The following is a 16,179-nucleotide window of genomic DNA, read 5'->3' as shown; positions in this document are numbered from 1 at the left end:
AAAATTGGGGTAAATTTTTTTCCATACTTAGTATGGTCTTAAGTCTAAACCAGGAATGATTGAAAAACGATACTGTGGGCTTCTCTGCTAATAGTCGTTGAGCAACGTCAAGGTTTTTTCATTGTACAAGTGAAAAAGTTTTTCTAACTGCAAGAATCATAAATGTCTGCAGATCAAAGTGAGTTCTCTGGTTTGTGCCTCATGGTCAGTGTTAATCCTCTCTCTATTAACAGCTGCACAATACCATTGTCTTCAAGTGTGACTAGAAACATGAGGTGACCTGAGTGGGAACTTGTGTAACTGTTGTAATGATGTGATAGCTGGATTGGACTCCAGTTTGCTTTCTCATGGTCTTGAAAGCATGAAACAAAAGCTTGGAAGTAGTTACTAAGAGTGAAAGAAAGTTGATACTAGTGACTACTTTGTGGGATGGGTATGTTGAGAATGTGCTCTTTAATATAGCCAGATTTTGAAGTGTAACACGGTTTCAAAAGAAGCTGTTAATTTAAATAACTTCCAGTCTATAAAATGACATTCTAGCTCATAAAAAGGTAAGGCTTTTTGCCAGGGCTAGCATTGCTTAGTTCCTTAGTTTGCAGAATAAATGTGGCAAGCCATTTAATGCTGCCTCTTTTTTCTGGCTTAGGACTAAATATTTAATCAGTCAGTTATAGATTACTTGTTGATTTCAAATCATTTTAATTTATCTAGTGTTTTTCCCCCCCTAGGGATTCTACAAATGAAACTACTGCACATTCAGATGCTGGCAGTGAGCTTGAAGAAGCAGAAGTCAAAGGAAAAAGAAAAAGGGGCCGTCCTGGCAGGCCTCCAGTATGTGTAATTTAGTTTTGTTTTGTTATGCATCTATTTAAAATTGACTGCAAACTGTTTTTCATCTAATCGTCTTGTGGTCACATAAATAGGCTTTTAATGAGCCCTATGTCAAACTTTATGAAGACTTGTAATATGAAATATTTATCAGATTGATATACAAACAATGTTTGGAGTGTTTAAAAAGGGACATAAATATGAGCTCATAATAGCTATTATTTTTTCTTTCGCTAGCTACTTACATGAACATTACAGTTTTGTTATTATTGTCATATTACAACATTCTTCCAGACATGAGAATAATCTCAGTAAGCATGACCACTTTCTGCTTTGAAAGTTGTAATGGATTTTAAGTGACAAATGACATTTGAGCCATCCTTTTAGTAACGGATAATCTCTTAATGCGAATGGAAGAGTTGCAGCATAGTATTAACTAAATGCCTCAGAAGATCTATTAACACATCTTAAAAATTCATGTAATTGACATACACTATGTCTTACCTATAGATTGGGAGCTTCAACCTGGTCTCTAGCATAGTGCAGCAGACAACATTGCTGTCTGCTGTATAGGATTTTCTGTTCTTCAGTAGTCATTGCCCATTGCTGTCCCATGAATGGGAACATACAGAAACAATTCTCTATTACACATAGTATTTAAGGAGGCTTTCTCTTTTATTTTCATTTATTTTATAAAATAGCCAATTTATTGGAAAATACGGAAAAAGTTCTGTGTGTCATGTTGTCCTTCATTTTAGTTCTTCAGGGTCATCAGATCTAGTTTTCTTTATTATACCACTTGAAGTACACACTGTAGAACAAGATTTTTGGTGGGAACTTCTGTGTGTTATTAATGGTTTTGTTTCTTCTCTTAGTGTTTGTCCACGAGTAGACTCACAGTATGAATGTACTCTCTCTCCCTCTCTCTTTCTCTCAGGAGTAGATTTTTTTTTTTCCTTTGCCCTAAGACCTTCCACCCTAAGTCTAGCTCCTTAACTGTGGGCTATTGAGGCTAAAAGAATGGACAGAACCATGCGTTTGTCTCAAGCATGCTGGTCAAGCTGGGGCAAACTCCTCCTTAGTATTGGTTTTCAATTTGCATCACAGTTTCTGGACTTGCTTTGGCAGCCAGCATTTTAAATCCTGGGCTTTTCAGGGCATGTTGGCTTTTTGAAAGCTTTTGAACAGTGTTTCCTGTGATGGCATATATTCTTCATCAAATGGACAGATTTGATCAGAAACATGGAGCTTTTTTACATGAAGCTTTAAAGAAGCATGTAAAGAGAACCAGGTCATCTGTTCATATAAACTTGTAAACAAAGGGCAAAATCAGAAATTATCTTCAGAATATCTCCTTAGTAAATCTATGAATTTTTGCAGATCTAATAAAAAAGAGGGTGATGCAACCTGATTGCTAATTCAGAAGGTTGTCAGAGTGTAGGAAATAAAGCAGCACTAGTGGTATTTTGTACACACCACACATTCACTGGAAAGGAAAGATGAATGTTACAAAAGGTGTTTCTCATCCCTCTGAGCTTATTAGTAGCTCCTATGGGGATATTTGCTGAAGCACTCTACTAGTCCTGCTGTCAAGTTTCTACAGGAGCAATTGTTCATTTGCTTAGAACAACTCCAGGCTCATTAAGTGTGCATGATTGTAAAGTGATGAGCATACAGAGGAAGCAGCCTTTGTTTCATACATAAAATGATGGGCTGTGAGCTGACCATTGCTGCTAAGGAGCAAGAACTTAGTGTTATCAGTGATGATTCCATGAAAGCATCATCTTGATGCTCAATAGGGGTCAAAAAAACCCCAAAGCCAGTCTTAAAACTCCGAGGAAGAGAATAGAGAATAAAGCAAATACTGTGTCCTTTATAAAACTGTGGCTTGCCAAAATTTGGAATACTTTGCACAATTCTAGTTTCTCTTCCCCTCGTGACCTCTGCCCCAAAATCTCCAGAAAGGGTATATTAGGACTGGAAGAAGTTCAGAGAAGAAAAACAATGATGGTCAATCACGGAATCGGGTTGACGGGGACCTCAGGAGGTCTCACTGCAACCTCCTGCTCAGAGCAGGATCAGCTTTGGGATCTGACCACATTGGTTGGGGCTTTTCCAGTCTGGTCTTGAAAACCACCAAGGCTGGAGATTGCATAGCCTCTCTCGGCAACCTGTTTCATTTTCTTTCATGAAAAATTTCTCCCTGGTAGGCAGCCACAACCTTTCTTGCTTCAGTTCATGACTACTGTCAGTTTTCCTCCCACTGTATGCTACTGCAAAAAGCCTCCCAGGGGAAGTGTTCCTAGCCCCCCCCCACTATGTTGGTAGCCCTCTGCTGAACTTGTTCTCACATACCTCTCTCGCATTGAGAGGGCCAAAATTGAACATGGCATTCCAAATAATGGGCTAAGAAGTGCTGAGTAAAAGGGTGTAATCACTTTCCTTGGTGTACTGCTATATTCCTGTTTGTACAGCCCAGCGTGCTGATGGCCTTTGCTGCTCAGGTATATGGCTGTCTCATATCCAGTTTGCTGCCTGCCAAGAGCCTGAGGTCCTTTTCCACAGAGCTGTTCCCTGACTAGCTGGTCTCTAGCCTGTGTTGGTGCAGGGATTTATTCCTCTGCCAAGGGCAGGTCTTTGCATTTGTCTCTGTTGAATTTTGAGTGTACTCTTAGCCTAGTCCTCCAGACTGTCAATAGCAGTCTTGCCCTCGATGTCATCAAGCAGTCTTCCCTGCCAGTTTGATGTCATCTGCATACTTGACAGGAGCACACTCTTTCACCCCCTCTGACTATGATAAAGATGGGAAACTGGACGTGTACCAGTTAGACTTCTGTCATACTCCATCATCACTAGCCTCCAGGTAGAGGCTGATCCATTAACCACTATGAGCCCAACAGTTCAACCACTTGTCCACCCATCTAGCTGTCTACTCATCCAGATCACAACATCCCAACCTGGGAATACAAGAATATTGTTGGAGACTGTTGAAAAACTTGCTAAAGTCAAGAAAAATGACATCTATTGCTCTCCCCTTATCCACAAATTCAGTCATTTTGTTACAGTTTTTTGGGTGACTTGACAAAATGTATATGATTGGATACACAATCAAATCCTGCCTTCATAATTGGTACTGCGGCAACAGAGAGGAATAAATAAGGTTCTTCTACCAAAAAATGATCTAAAAGGAAAAAGCCACTCAATGTCTAATATCCTTGAGAAGTGCAAACACCTTGGGAAGTCTAATCTAGGCAATTAAATTTATAACATTATTTGGTATTAAAAGTCATGGACTTAGTAATTGAGGTATTGACTTTGCAAACGTTGTCTTTCATTCTTTCTACTCCTCCACATTGCTCACCTATCCATGTTGCTAACTCATCCACTTTCCACAGGTGAATTCTCTGTTTCTTACAGGAGGTGCAGCTCTGACATTTTTCCCCCACTCTTCCATCTGCTAACATTAGTTTTGTTTCTTCCACAGGTACCACCTACCTTTACTCTCAGATCTGAAACAGATTAAAATACTTAGTTAAATTCAGAGCTGTTTTTCTCCACTGTTACCTAGCTTTGATGTTTTTCATTTCTGTTACAGACATAAAGAAAGGTTTTTCTGCCCAAAGGCTCTTCTGGTTTTTGTTTTCCGCAGCACCCCCCCCCCAAATATTATGGTTTAGTAAGATTTGATTCCTCCCTGCAATGCTGATTTGCGTATTTCCTTAGGCCATCACAGCAGCAGTGACACATCTGCCATAAACATATTGACCTCTTTTGGGAAAAAAGTTTACTCTTCTGTGCTGTTTAGTCTAGCTGCATGGTTCTGTTATAGAGCTGCCACAATGCACTCCCATCAAATACTTGTATGTATGTATTTATTTTAAATAGGTTTCTGCTGTAGTGTTATAGAATGGACTTGATCTTTTATCAGAAAGATAGACTGCTACTAGAGGATTTTCCAAACTTCTTTACGAAGGCAGATATTCCTCTCTGCAGATTTGAGACTTTTGTAAGGAGATGGTCCTCATTTGAAAATTTGCCATTTATAGCAAATACCACTTCAGTTTATAGAGAACCTTAATATTTTGGGGAACCTTCCGTTCCTGAAAATGCTGCTTTGGAAGTTGCCTCTCCACTTATGTAAGACTGATGAGTACTTGACTGAGTAGACTGAACAGTCAACTTGTAAAGAGATTAAGTGCATTGGTTCTTCAAAACAACTCTCAATCTAATCTGATTGTCCTGAATTCACCAACCGTTGCAGTGAATTTAGCAGGAGTTGCACCATGTCCTGTTCTAGCATTGACAACGGCTAGGGCTGGCCTCCCCCTTGCCTGTGTCCCCTTCTAAACTCTGAGTCTTGTAGACAGATAGATGCCTGCGGAACAGTTGCCCAAGAGGTGAATCTTTCCAGTCAGTGGGACATTTTGGTGCATGTGTTTATGTGATACTGTATGAGAGGATACTATCTGGATATATATTTAGTGAATGGTGTGAGGTGTATTTAAGGAGTCACCTACAACAGTCCTCTGGTTGAAGTTGCTGAGTAATATTGGACAAAAATGCCTTTTCTGTCTCCTGCATTATTGAAGTACACGGGTATGGATACGCTCTCCTGTTCTAGGTAGGGGATTTGAAAGCCCAAGGGCTTATGATGCAACGCAGCTTTCACATTATTGAGCTCGGGCTCAGATCAGTTAATTATCTATCCTGTCCTTTTTTGTTTCCTCTCCTGGATCAGTGCTTTCTGTTCAATGTTGTTGGAATGCTTTATTTTAACCTACCTGGCCTTACCTTCCCAGGAGCTCAGAATAGCTTGGCTTAAACCTCAGCTGTTAGAGGTTGAGGGGAATGAGAGAGATCCCTGGCTATATTTCAGCTTTGAAGTAGGAGTAGACAGATTAGCCTGTTTGGCTCGGAGGACAAGAAGAAATGGCAGTCTTTCTGTTCCAGAGGTGGCAATTCTGAGATCTCTTCTGCTGTCTCTCTCATCCCATGCTCAGGGCCACAGCATGCCTTTCTCCAACTCCTCAGATTCTTCTATTAAGGCAAGATGGAACAAGGCATTTCTGATCCTTTTGTCCCCAGTGTAGACTGTACAGTTTTGCTTTCAGGTCCTTTTGTATATTTTGGTATGGAGGAAATAGACCACAATACCTTATCTTTGCATTCATATGTGAAATTTTATCTTTGCAGCAGACTCTTAGCCTTACTTAGTCTTGTAGCATGGATGTTAGATACTGCAGGGGATTGAGTTTTTCTTCTAGTTCCATATCATATGCGTCCTGATTAATGGTAGGAAGGAATCCTCTTGGAAAAATTTCTTTTCATAGTAATCGAGGTTTGTGGTTTGGTGTCACTTACATCAGTGTCTGTTTCTTGCTTCCCTGATATTTTAGGTCTGTCCCTTAAAACTGAAGCGAGTCTTTCTGCAGTTCTGTGGAAATGCAAAGTACATACAGCCAGTATGTGAAGACTTCTCTGTCCTGCCACTTGTAGCTTCCTGGTGGTGAAATCCTAATGGCATTAGAAGTTTTCCTTTTAAGCTTTTGAAGGGATGGTCCTTGTATTTTTGGCAATCTAATCTACTTTTCATTTTTCTGTGGAAGTAGTCTGTTTTTTTGGTAGCAGTTGCCTCAGCTAGAATAATTGAAGTGATTCAGGCATTTATAGCAGACTCTCTTGATTCTTTAAGATGACTTTTAGAACTCTTTCTAGGTTTTCAAATGATGATGATGAAAAAAGCAACACCACCCCCCAACACTGCCTCTGCTTTTTTTTGCTCTAAACTGCATGTGCTACAGTTGAAGCAGCTTGGTATGTGCTGGATGTTAGGAGAGCTGCATCTGTATTTATTTGCAGGGTGAGGCTTTTCATAGGGAGCACCTCGTTTGTTTCTATGACGAAAAAAGTCCAAAGGACTTTTTTGAAAATTTGAATCCAAGAACTTCTCCCTAGATAACCATGATGATGTTAGGAAGTGTGCGGTGGCCTTTTTTTTTTTAATCGGGATTAATTCAAAAAGAGCTCAGACATGACCACTCTTCCGCTTAACATGAGGTTATAATGCAGAGGCCTCTCAAGAGTATGATGCCTTTGAGAGGCAAGTTCTTCAGTCTTACTCAAGTGGAAGGTTAAAATGTTTCTTCCCGCTCTCTTGGGAAGTGGGGTATTGCTTTAAATTACTTACAGTATGAATGCATATAAAGGCTGTCATTTAAGATGGTGAGTTAGGTGATTACTGACCTGTAACACTTTTACTGTCTTTAGTTCTTTGTGAAATGCATCAGATCAACTTGGGGAATGTTAATGGAAAATGTTAAGACACTTTCACTTTTTTTTTAGTAGTGTGAATTAACTTTCACTGTATTGATTTTACAAATGTGGGTCACTTTTTTTTCCCACTATCATTTTAAAAACATGAAAGGAAAAGTATTATCTAGCTAATTTATTACAAAAATCTGAATTGTCATCATTTTAGTTTAATTACAGTCAAGGTAAGTATTTTGTTGCCTGTTTGCCTTAGTTTAAGCCTTAAAGCAACAGGTAAACTATGAGGTCATCAATATGACCATTTTAGAGTTGCTTCTGTGGCACGTTCTGGAATGTCTGAATTTCCTAATACTGGTGTGTATAAATCCTCAGCTTCAGTTGTTGTCAGTTGAATCTACTGCAAACATCTGAAAAATCATTAGTAACTTCTGTTTTCATTTGGCAACTCTGTCCATTTTGACACTGCCACCAGTCTGACTGTCTCAGAGTCGAAGCACAGATTTAATTGTTGCAGCCTCACAGCTCCAAAGAGCACCTTTCTTGGTGTGTGATTAAAAAGCCTCAAGCTTTCTTACCTTGTCATGCTGCTTTATCCCTCCCTCTAGTAGTCCTAATTCACCTCAGTGTCAACTCTGCCATTGCAGCAGGTGCCTGGACTACAGAAGTTGGTAGAAGGATTTATGAATACATTTAGATACAGTATTGCTAACCAGCTTGCCTTTGCCATGACTTCTCAGAGATCCCTTTCATAAATGGGAGAAAAGTCAGTGTTGAGTCTGGAAAACATTCAGTTCTTACCCACCTCAGGATTCTGACAGACTGACACTTAAGAAAAAAAACCAAAACCCAAAACCCATGCATGACTGTCAATTTAAGGGACCTTTAGGTAGAGGCAGGAAATTTCTGGCTGAAAAGGTGTAAAGGGACAAGCAATAACCACAATTGTTGTTCCTATTAGGAAGCAGAAGTTCTATTTTTCCTGTATCTTGATGACCATTTGGTGGATTCTCACAAGAGTAGACTTGCTACAAATTCACTCTGATCTTAGGAAATATCACATTTTACACCTGTGAGTGATAGTCTGACAGGTTTACTGGAGCCACATTCATCCTTGGGCAGGGCTGTTTCTATGTGGAAGGTCTTCATGGCATTAGAGGACAGTGTTTTTTTGTGTTGAGCTGAAGGACCACCCTTTCCAGTTAATGCAAGCATCTCTCTTTTGGGATGTAGGGCTTATGCCAAACATAATTTCAAGATTTGTACCTTGACTTTGCAACTTCCAAGAGCGCCCTGTGTCTGCAGATATTCCACGGGTATTCTGTGTCATGAAGGAGTCCTTTCTGCATTTCCGTGGATGTACCAGTCCATGCTTTTCCTTCACTTGCTTCAGTGGTGTTGGATGTCTCCGTCCTGGGATTGAATCGTAGACTAGCAGGTTGGAAGGGGCCTCAAGGATCATCTGGTCCAACCTTTCTTGGCAAAAGCATGGTCTAGACAAGATGTCCCAGCACCCTGTCCAGCTGAATCTTAAAAGTGTCCTGTGTTGGGGAATCTACCAATTCCCTGGGGAGATTAGTCCAATGGCTAATTGTTCTCATTGTGAAAAATTTTCCTCTTGAAATGGAGTTACCTATTCAACTTTGTACTCAGAGGTGGGAACCTGTATGAAGCTTATATCTGTCAAGATGGCCTGCAAAGTCTCTTGCTGTAAATTCAGGGACAGTACATACAAGTAATGTCTGACAACAGCATTATAACATTGTATGTTAATGAATAAGATAATGCCAGTTCCTCACTTCTGTGCCTTGTGCTTGCAAGACTTTGTAATTAGAGTACCAGGCAGTTTCTCAAGGCTGGAGGACCTATGTATGACTTGCTTTCATATTTGCACTCTGGAGTGGGATTGAGTTTGGGCTTCCTGTCAGATGCCTAGGGGTTGAAGTGCTCTGCAGTGGAAGTCTGGTGGACACCTGTCCTCCAGTGCCTCTCCACCTGAACATAATGTTAATCCCTGCCTAACTCAGAAAGTTCTGGTTTTGGATTTTCTTCAGTTTCTCAGTGGAGGATCCTTTGTCTGCTTGTTTTGTCTCTTAAGGCAGGATTCCATACAGATCCTGCATCTGGATTTAGGTACCCCAGCTTGGATGCAGAATGGCTTTTGTTGAATGAAAGACTTGGTTTCTTTGCTGCGAGAGATGTTCTCATTGTCAAAACAAAATCTGTATCAGAGAGAACCTTTATTCAAGTAGACTCGGTGCTGTATCTGGTGTTAATTCAGGTCCGGGATATTGAGATATTTACTTGGACTTGAAGAATTGGGGTTTGTCCAGTAATTCTGTCAAAAGTACATCTGTTGTTTTTTTCTGTACCTCTTCTGAGACCTCACTGGTGTTCTCACCCTTGTAATTCAAACTATGAGTCTTGGTCAAAGCACCCCCCTTTCCCTAGGATACCTAACAAAGGTGGAGTTTAAATTGAGCATTTACATGTCTTGTGATTACTCATTTTGGGCATGTGCATGCTGGTCCATAGTACTCATACCAGTGTAGGTGGCTTTTCTCATTGCTTTCCAGTAACGAGGTGTCTTTGGATGTGTGCATTTCATGTCCATCTCCTACTTGCTTTCACTTCATCCTTGCAGTGTTTAATGTCTCTCTTTGAATGCCATGTTGAGAAAAACTGAGTATAGAGGGGCTTGCATTAGCTTCTGTGAGGGCATCAACTTGCGTTCCTGCTTTCATTTAGCAGTACTTGTAGCTAGTTGAAGTGCTTATGCCTTACTGTCACCCAGATTGAATAAGCACATGGATTACGTATCTCAAAAGATTCAATTTACTTCTGATTCTTTGCCATTTTATGAAATAGTGATCATGAGTCTCTGGAGCTCAGTAGAGCTCAAACATTTAATGTATTGATAGCTTTCTTGCTGATAAAGGCAGCTTTGCACATGTTTAAAAATTCATTGAGGGAGAACACATATTCTTTTGATCATAAGTGCAGATGTTATCCAAAAATGTTTTCACAGAGATTGTACCATTATTTTAAGCTTTCTAGCTTGCATTTGTATGCATGTCCTTAATTGAATATTTGCAATAGGCAGTTGCAGTTGCACTCTACCTTGCCCTTTTCTTTAGCTCTCTGGCCCCACCAGCAGTGATGTCTTTTGAAGTAAGGGGGAAGCTAGACTGCAGGTCTGTCTTCTACCAGCTCTCTTCCAGAAATTAGATCCCTTAGCTCTGCAGAAAATTTTTTAATGTGTCTGCAATTGGAAGATGCAACCAAAAATGTTGACTTCATGTTCTTTGCTAAAAGCTTTAATAGAAACTGGCTGACAGTATGCTCAAGGAAATGGTACCATGAGGATATTGTTCTAAATGTAATCTTTGAGTTGCTTGTGTGTTGTTTTCTTTAACATAATTCCTCAAAATAGGTTCATTGTTCTGTGGAAAGTGGCAGCTTATGCTTTTGTCTGCCTCACAGTAGAGAGAAAGACTAGAATATGGAAGTAAGATCATAGCAGGAATCTTATGTTATTTTTCCCAGAAACTTTTTTTTTTTCCTAAGGTGACTTAATTTAAGAGCAAACTGTTCACTAGGTTACTTCTCACAAGTGGGATCTATACCACCTGATTATAAGTTTGAAAAATCTAGAGAAAATCTACATTAAATAATTTAGATTCACAGGGAAAATGTTTTAACTCATAAAATTTTGGAGCACGGGGCTATTATGATGATCTATTAAATCTGGCTTTATAAAATCAGTGACTTACTTTGAGTTGAGTTGAAGAGCTGACTTTTTATGTACACAGTTTCTTATAAAAGTTGTATAAAAAATAAAATACAGAAAAATGAACGTTAACATGACAAGGGTATTTTTAATAAGTTACTGTCTTCCAAAGATCATTAGTTATTCTAAAAGTTTTTCTGTGCCAGCATAAAACACTTTTGCTGTCCTGTCTGTAATTTGCTACTATTTATCTAGTTTTAGTCATGTTGTCAACTGTCTGTTTGTATTGAATAAGGCTAATATGGGTATTCATGTGAACTGGTACTCAGTGTTGGAAATTCACCACTGCTTACCTTGACATGATGGTGGCTTTTAAGTTGTTCCTCAACAACTACTGATAAATAAAAATATGTGTACATGACTGGATAAAGAGACCTAAGCAACTTGGTTGAATTTCATAGCTGACCCTGCTCTGAGCAGGAGGTCAGGCTGGAGACCACCTGAGATCCCTTCCAGCCTGGCTCATTCTGTGATACTTGTGTGTATATACATGTTTGAGTGTATAAATGTGTGTGTAAAAATTATGTATAATTTATAAAGATACAGTGAGTGATTTCAGATATAGCTATAATAAATTTTTGTTCTGCTGGTTTTCTTTGCCCAGTCTGCCACTAAGAAACCTCGGAAGTCTCCAGCAGACAAGGGTCGTTCTGAATCTGGGGCTAGAGGAGCAAGTCGTGGAAGAGCTAATGGCCACCCTCAGCAGAATGGAGAAGGGGACCCTGTCACTTTGTTTGAGGTGGTTAAGCTGGGAAAGAGTGCTATGCAGGTAAAATAACTAACTGTGTTACCCCTACATAATTCAGCATATCCTGACTGTAGGAGTTCAGTCTAAGCTACACTTTTGTAAACAATTGTATTTTTTCATAACCTGTATTGGTCCAATAGACTGTCTGTGTATGATAAAGTAAGGGACAGAATGTGCTTTGGTTGAGTTGATACTTCTGAAAGACAAGAGACAGATCAGAAAGTCATGTATTTCAAATTTCCAATTATTTTGTTCATTACTTCCAAATTGAAAATGCATGTTAGTATTAAGCAGTCCATTAAAGAATATCTGGTAATTAGTTTTATATGAGGAAAAAGTATACGATATTAGTGATGGATCCAAGGCTTTTTTTGTTTGCTTGTTTTTTCATAAATACCTGCTGACACAAGCAGTTTTGAGTACTTCGCACTGCAGCTTGCATTCTTGCTGTCCCCACCAGAGCAGCAGATGAACACTAAACTAGTTGCCTAGACTTCCTCTGTGCCTGAGGGGCAAAGATGGACACATCCTGAAGGCAAATTTTTCATTGTAGAATAAGTATCTAAGATAGTTGTAGTGAGTTACCTCTGGAAGTGTTTCTTACTCCTTTATGTTTGGATCAATTTCAGAGGTCTTACAGGATCTATTGGGCCAGATGAGTCCCCACCTCAAGAACCTCTATAGATGGTTGGTTTTGACAGTACTTGCATGCTTTTAGTAAGCTACTGTGCTGTAGTTATTGTTTTTGGCACTCAAATGAGAAACAATGGGCCCAAAACACTTCATCTGGTGCAGTGCAAAGCCTACAGTCATTCCTACCGAAGGATTGTTTGAGGAAACCTCCTTTACTTTGTGTTTTAACAAAACAGGACTTCTGCAATATCAGTTACTTTGTTTTGACTTTGTGGTGCTAACTAACATGAGGAAATTGCAAATTAGGAAAATTAGGGGCCAAGTCCCATTTTCAGTATTACTTTTAGTGTAGCTAGAAGCTAAGTCTAATTAACTCCCAAAGGGATCTAGCCTTCCAAATGAGTGAAAGTTGTTGAAAATTTTCTCACAGTCTCAAATCTGTGGAAGGTCTGAGATATAATTTAAAAGAAGTAATAAACAGGAAGAAAATGATAATTTTTATTCTTCATAGTTGCTGTATTTACAGTTATTCAGGATTGACCCTTCTTATCTAATAGGTGAAGACAGAACAAATTTACTCCTAATAAAGCTACAGATTCCTTGTGCTCCTTCTTCCTAAATGTTTTAAGTCAGGGCATCCAACTTTGCTCGGTTTTCAATGCTTTTTCAAATTTTGTTTTTGGCAGGATTTGAGGAAACATCTGGAGTCTATTTTCTGGTTTTACTGTGGTACAGAACATACAATAAATATGCTTTAGGTAGTATGTTTGTCTTAGAGCTATTGATATTTGCAGGAGCCAAATTAAAAGGAATGAGTGATTGCTTTGATATTTGATTACTCTGTGTGTGTGTAATTGACTTTGATACATTTCATGTATTTCAAAAGAGATGCCATCAGAAGTCTTCTGCAGATGAAATTCTAAAAAGAAATTGTCTGCATGTTTGTATTAAGAAACCTTTGGAATTCAAATATAAAGGAATTGTTTTGAGAAATTTAGTGTTTGTATATGCATATATAGGTGGGTATGTGTCTGTATATTTGTGTATATATACATGTGCATATATACATGTGCATGCACTTGCTTAAAATTTGTTCAGCCTACATATATGAGAAAGAAATAGACAGCACATTTTAAGCAGTGGAGAAATGATATGCAAATAGGCCTGGGATGCAAACAAGCATAAATGACTTGAGCTCTAATTTCAAGAGTATGTGTCACTTGTGCACCTTTGCAATTTTACTACTGGTAAAAATATCTCCCCCCCCCAAAAAAAAAAACAAAGACAGACAGACACCCTATAGTGGGAAAGAGGCTGAAATTAAAATGTGATTTAATATTTTTTAACTTGTACTTCCGGACTACAATCTCATGTGAAACCAATGTTCTGTAAACCAAACTTATTAGAGTCTTTATACTTTTCATTTTCCATAATAGCTTAGGGATTTTGATGTGGCAATTAGGAATACTTGGCATTTTTGTTTTTCATAGTTTCATTGCAGGTTTTTTGTGGCCAATTTTAGCAATTTTGTCAGTACTGTAAATTTTCAGACAAATGCCATATATTTATATTTGTTAGAAACTATTATTTCTCAATATTTTTAGTTCTTTCCCTGTAATATGAACCAACATTTTTCTATAGCGCTATTAATTTTGCTTCCAGCAATGAAAACCCAGAAAAATTAAATTGATAGATTCTGAGATTACATGGGAATCACATGCTTTCATTTCTGATTTATCTGCTCCTGCTGTTTGCTCTCAGGATGCATTTCAGTTGTTAGTTTTTTCTGGCTTTGCGTTGCCAACTCATGGAAGTCTTTAGCTGAATTCAAATTTAAGTTTGTCCTCTATTTTCTTTCTCATAGCAGGATTCATTTACTACTTCTCTTCAAGCTTATTGCTGTTTGATTCTTCCAGGGAAACAAGGCTAGGTTAATATTTTGTATTTCAAGTATACATAATTTCAGAGCTGCTCCTTGCATATAAATCTTTGCCTCTCTTATGAAGCGCTAGTTATGTCAGTGTTAGGTCTCATTTGAGCTATATAAATCAATTTGATACGCACATTAAGTTGGTATCAGATTGTTGTCACCGTTTTTTAATTTGCTCTGTAACCTTTTGTAGCTAGTTGCTTCAGAAGTTTTTCTGTCAGGAGCTCTCTGTGTATGAAGCGTGATAGGACCTGCTGCTCGTGTTTTCTGCAGGTATGTTTTGTTAGTCCATTAAGGTTGTTCATAGAGCTTTTTCAGGCTCTGGTTTTTTTTTCTTAGGCAAACATGATACTCTTCCACTTTTTATCATTTGTCTCTTTCATTTATTTATTTTTTCCTTGAATGATTTTATGAAGACAGCTATACCCACTCTATTTCCCCACTCTAAACCTCCACAGGCAGAACAGACTATATCACCATTTCTCATGTGCTGAACTGCCTGAGTTTACACTGATGGGAATGAAGGGTGTGGGTGAACCTCCACTGCTCCAGCTGAGCCCCCAATACAGAGGCTGACTTGTAGCTTAAATCTTCATAGGCACTTCTGCATTGGTCTCTGACCCTGGGTTAAGCCGGCAGTGAAATATATAAAGAGCGTGTGATGATGTTAAATTTTGTTTAGGCCTCAGTCTGAAAATTTCTCATAAGTAAATTATGACCAATAAGCTCTAATGAAGTTTGTACTTCTGTGTTGGTCAAACTAAGTATAGAAGTGTTCTGCTTTCTTGTGTGCAAAGGGGATTTGTGCCTCCCCCAGAACATCAGAGAGAATAATCAGTAATCATAAGAGGAGTTAAATACCAAAACATGAACAGATCTACAGCTTGATTACTCTGTAATATTATGTGTATTACAAGTTACCCTTAACTGAAGTTAGCAGTTCACCACAGATTAGGTGCTGATTTTGAAAAAAATATTTGATCCCTCTGCTTATGCTCAGTAATAAAAGTAATCTTGGTGTCAGTTAGACATGGTTCAGAGTAAATATGACTTCATTATATACCAACAAGCATTTTAGGATATGTATTGAAAGAAAACTTTCTAGTATGTTGAAATGGAATTTTTCATTGTGCCACCAGTTCTTTTTTGTCTCTCCAGAAATCGAGAATGTATGTGGTTCCTCACTGTTCTTGTCTGCACACCTTGGCACGCATGGATTTGGGTCCTTTAAGGTTCCCTCCCTGTTCAAGTAAAGCTGTATTTGTAGCACTGCTTACCCTGTCATGAGAGGAAGGTTTTTTTATTTCTTGTGCTTCAGTTCCTCAGATTTTTGTCATCTTTGCACCTACGGGGCTCATGTTGGCAAGTTGTGATTCTTGCTCACAGTATTACACTGGCTAGAAAGTTTGAGTATCAGAGCAGGAGCATCATGAGACCTTTTTTCCCTTCAGTTGCCTATCTGATAAGATCAAAAATGTTTCGTTAATATTAATTTAAAATATTTCTGGAATGTTAACAGTATTTTCAATATTATACTGATTTTTCAGTATTTATCCACCTGTCTATTGCAGGCTGAGGTGCAAAAGTAAGAGTATGCATCCTTGTAATTACATGTTTGATCTGTTGGAAATAATATGAAAGAGGTAAGGGAAACACTCTCACCACTTTCAGCAGTGGTCATTTTTTGTTCTTTCAGTGGTAGCATCTTTACTGGTGTGGTTGCCAGTTCCTTTTATCATAACATATCGGGTTTGGATGATGTTTAGTCATCAACATCTGTATCTGAAATTATTTTCTGATTGAAATTCCTAGTACGTCCAGTATCTTTTTCTGTCACTTTGAGATTTGATGATCTGTACAAGAAATGCAAGATAGTCAGTTCTTCCAAAGAGCTGATATGTCTTCATGCATCTTGTTAATATGGCATATCCTGTATAATTTCAGTAATTTTTGTATTTTCATAGCATTTAGGACAAAAATAGA

The 16,179-nt window shown here is 38.5% G+C and overlaps 1 protein-coding gene across 10 annotated transcripts in view; it reads left to right on the top strand.

Annotated features, from left to right (window-relative positions):
* STAG1 (stromal antigen 1) overlaps positions 1-16,179 on the top strand; it is a 203,965-nt gene that overhangs the window by 50,732 nt on the left and 137,054 nt on the right. For all 10 annotated transcript variants that reach the window (XM_049803267.1, XM_049803268.1, XM_049803266.1 and 7 more), the window contains 2 exons: positions 729-831; positions 11,490-11,654. In XM_049803267.1, coding sequence (XP_049659224.1) covers positions 729-831; positions 11,490-11,654 — 268 coding nt within the window. The remainder of the gene's footprint in view (positions 1-728; positions 832-11,489; positions 11,655-16,179) is intronic.

The sequence above is a fragment of the Accipiter gentilis genome, chromosome 6, assembly GCF_929443795.1.
Source record: "Accipiter gentilis chromosome 6, bAccGen1.1, whole genome shotgun sequence".
NCBI classification, from domain to species: domain Eukaryota; kingdom Metazoa; phylum Chordata; class Aves; order Accipitriformes; family Accipitridae; genus Astur; species Astur gentilis.
Note: the sequence above shows the minus strand (reverse complement) of the source record. Positions and strands in the feature narration are given on the sequence as shown.